This window comes from Carlito syrichta, unplaced genomic scaffold, assembly GCF_000164805.1.
Source record: "Carlito syrichta isolate Samal-C Ts95f unplaced genomic scaffold, Tarsius_syrichta-2.0.1 Scaffold305731, whole genome shotgun sequence".
Taxonomy (NCBI): Eukaryota; Metazoa; Chordata; class Mammalia; order Primates; family Tarsiidae; genus Carlito; species Carlito syrichta.
The window spans coordinates 181,742-184,747 of record NW_007249827.1 but is presented as its reverse complement, the minus strand read 5'-3'; the positions used below and the strand labels follow the sequence as shown (position 1 = coordinate 184,747).

General features: G+C 47.3%; 1 protein-coding gene across 1 annotated transcript in view; it reads left to right on the top strand.

The window, feature by feature from the left end:
* Positions 1-1,200: 1,200 nt before the first annotated feature.
* APOLD1 (apolipoprotein L domain containing 1) overlaps positions 1,201-3,006 on the top strand; it is a 3,174-nt gene continuing 1,368 nt past the window's right edge. Inside the window, exons 1-2 of the mRNA XM_021714726.1 lie at positions 1,201-1,235; positions 2,920-3,006. Of these exons, the coding sequence (XP_021570401.1) occupies positions 1,233-1,235; positions 2,920-3,006 (90 nt within the window). The 5' untranslated portion in view covers positions 1,201-1,232. The remainder of the gene's footprint in view (positions 1,236-2,919) is intronic.

The following is a 3,006-nucleotide window of genomic DNA, read 5'->3' as shown; positions in this document are numbered from 1 at the left end:
GCCTGAGCTTGAGGGTTCGAGACCAGCCTGGGCAACATGGTGAGACCTCGTCTCTACAATAAATCAAAAAATTAGCCGGGCGTGATAGCACGCACCTGTAGTTCTAGCTACTTGGAAGGCTGAGGCGGAAGGATCGCCGGAGCCCAGCAGGTCGAGGCTGCGGTGGCCGGGAGCAACCACTGCACTCCAATCTGGGTGACAGAGTGACTCCAACTCAAAAAAAAAAAAAAAAAAAAAAAAAAGAAGGGTGATGGATGTACTTGGGGCACTGTGGTAGAACTGACTTCCCAGGCTGAGCTCCAACAATGTCTGCATGTCCCAGAGATAGCTGTCCTCCATGTGATCTGGTCTGTGCAAGTCCACAGAAGCTACATCCATTCTTCCCCCCTGAATTATCAAAATAATTGCCCTTCAGCCTGTGCTTCACTAACTTGTAGGCAGAATTCACTCATTTAACGATCCCACGGGCTACAGTTGCTAATTCACATGAAAACCCAGGAAGTGAATTCCCCGCTGCTGTTCAAAGTGTATAATTAGCTCCTTGTGCAGCCTGACCCCACGGATTTTTCTGACGCTTTTGGCCTGCATTGTGCCCTTTCTGAGACCACGGCTGTCTTCACAGCTGGAGATGCCCAAAGCTGCACGCAGCACTTCCTGTGGGTGTGGCCTTGCATTCTCAAGGCTGCACACACAAAGGATCACAGGCTTCAACCACTCACAGATTCACAATGCCTTTTTAAAATATAGAATTTGAGTATGAGTGGCTCTATCAGATAGAAGACAGCTTTCCAACACCTTTTTTTAAAAGAATTGATTTTGTAATGGTGGCCTCTCGAGAAACACTATAATTGGTCAGCCTGGGGTGCATCTGAAGGCCACCCTTACCACGTCATTCGCTATTCTCAGGAGAGGAAAGGCAGGGTGTCCCCCATGGGAGAATGACGACACACTTGTTTCAAGTTAGGGAAGAGCCTGCGGTTCTCTTCCTGCGTTTGGGGGAAAGCGAACACACAATGTTCATTTCCTAAATACGGGATGTGCTGTGCTGGCAGGTCATTTTCCACCATGTCACATCCTTCTGGATGAAGGCAGCAGGGGCCAGAACAGGAAATGGCAAATACTCAGAATGAGACAAGGCTTTCCCAGGGCAGCCATTGGCCCTCTGGACCTATAAAGCATACTCATCCAGAAACGGTCCCAGATTTTTCTTTCCTGGAGCCAGCCAGAAGTGAATGGTAAGTGGGGGGGAGACATACTGTCTGAAAACAGTCATTGGACTTGTAATACTGGGGTTGTATCCTTGGCCTATAATATATTGGGGATGGCTTTTTCTCATTTTCTCTTCTTACTTGGAAACTTATCACTGGTGGGGATTATAGAAGCATGCAAGTAAAATGAAGACGGATGAGTCAGGAGACCAGGTCTCTAGATTGGGCTCTGTGAAGAATCAGCTACATCTAGAACATGTCTGTGTTTTGATATCCTCATCTTCCTGATGAGAATAATGATTTCTACCCTGATAGCTCATGGTTTTGAAATGCTATTTCTATGGCTTATTTGCCACTTTTAGGAAGTTCTGAATAATGAAGAGTACAGCAGTGGACATAAAGATGGGAATCTGTGGCAACTAGGATGTACAGTTCTCTTCTTGTTAGTCACCTTTAACTGGCTTCAATTCAACTTGGTACTAGGTAGCCCTCGGTGAGCTGCTGAACAAAAATTTAGGCCAAAAATTTATTCAGTCCTTATTCATTTTTTAAAGGAAGTTTCCATAATAAAGAGACATAGTGGTATTAATTTAACTTAGTTTCAGCCGGGCTCGGTGGCTCAGCCTGTAATCCCGTGCCTTTGGGAGGCTGAGGTGAGTGGATTGCCTGAGCCCGCGGGTTCGAGACCCGCCTGGGCAACTTGGCCAGACCTCATCTCTACAATAAATCAAAAGTTAGCCGGGCGTGGTAGCGTGCGCCTGCAGTTCCAGCTACTTGGAAGGCTGAGGTGGAAGGATCGCCGGAGCCCAGCAGGTCAAGGCTGCGGTGGCCGGGAGCAGCCACTGCACTCCAGTCTGGGCGACAGAGTGAGACTCCAACTCAAAACAAACAAACAAACAAAAAACTTAGTTTCAATTAACCACCCTTCAAAGATTGAGATTTCTGAAGACCCAAGGAGTCCTAATTCGAATAACAGTGCAAACCTCATCTTAGGCTTGATTCTAAAATAAGAGACTGAAACAATCTCAAGCAGAAGCATTGCATAAGACAAGTATCTATCTTAGAAAAATTAGTTTCTTTTATTTGGTAGACAATATGATTTTTGAGGTGACTTGTCCTTTTCACTTATTAGAGAAAGAGAGAGAGAATACTGTGTTGTAAAGCTCCTAGGATCCAAATCTTCATATGATGAAAGGCTCTGTAAACTGTGCAACCTACCACTTGTAGGTGTTATCTTTCAGAGGCGTGGCGTGGTGGCTTACACCTGCAATCCCAACACTTTGGGAAGCCGAGGAGGGAGGAGTGCTTGAGACCGAGAGTTTGAGACCAGCCAGGGCAACATAGCAAGACCTCGTCTCTATTAAAAACAACAAAACAAAACAAAACAAAACAAATCCCGAGCCAAGGCCTCAGTATTGCATCCGCCTTCTAATAAACCCCCTCCCCAGTTTAAATCTTATTTAACAGATTATAATTATCCCTAGCGTTCTCTGGGAGAGAAGAAGACACCATGACTCCTATTTTCAAACGCGAGTAGAAAGTCCTGAGAATTTGGGTGACTCACACCAGATCCCAGAACAGATCACTGAGAATGAGACGCATGACCCGCTGGAAACGGCCCCGCTTCCCCCAGCTTGGCAGTAGCTGATGCATTTAACTCTTGGCCACTGCCGCCCGCGAGTGTGCTGACTGCACGTCTGTGTTCCCGCAGGGCATGGAGAGGCCACCGGCTTGGGAGCCGCGAGACGCCGACGCGCTGCGGCGATTCCAGGGGCTGCTGCTGGACCGGCGCGGCCGG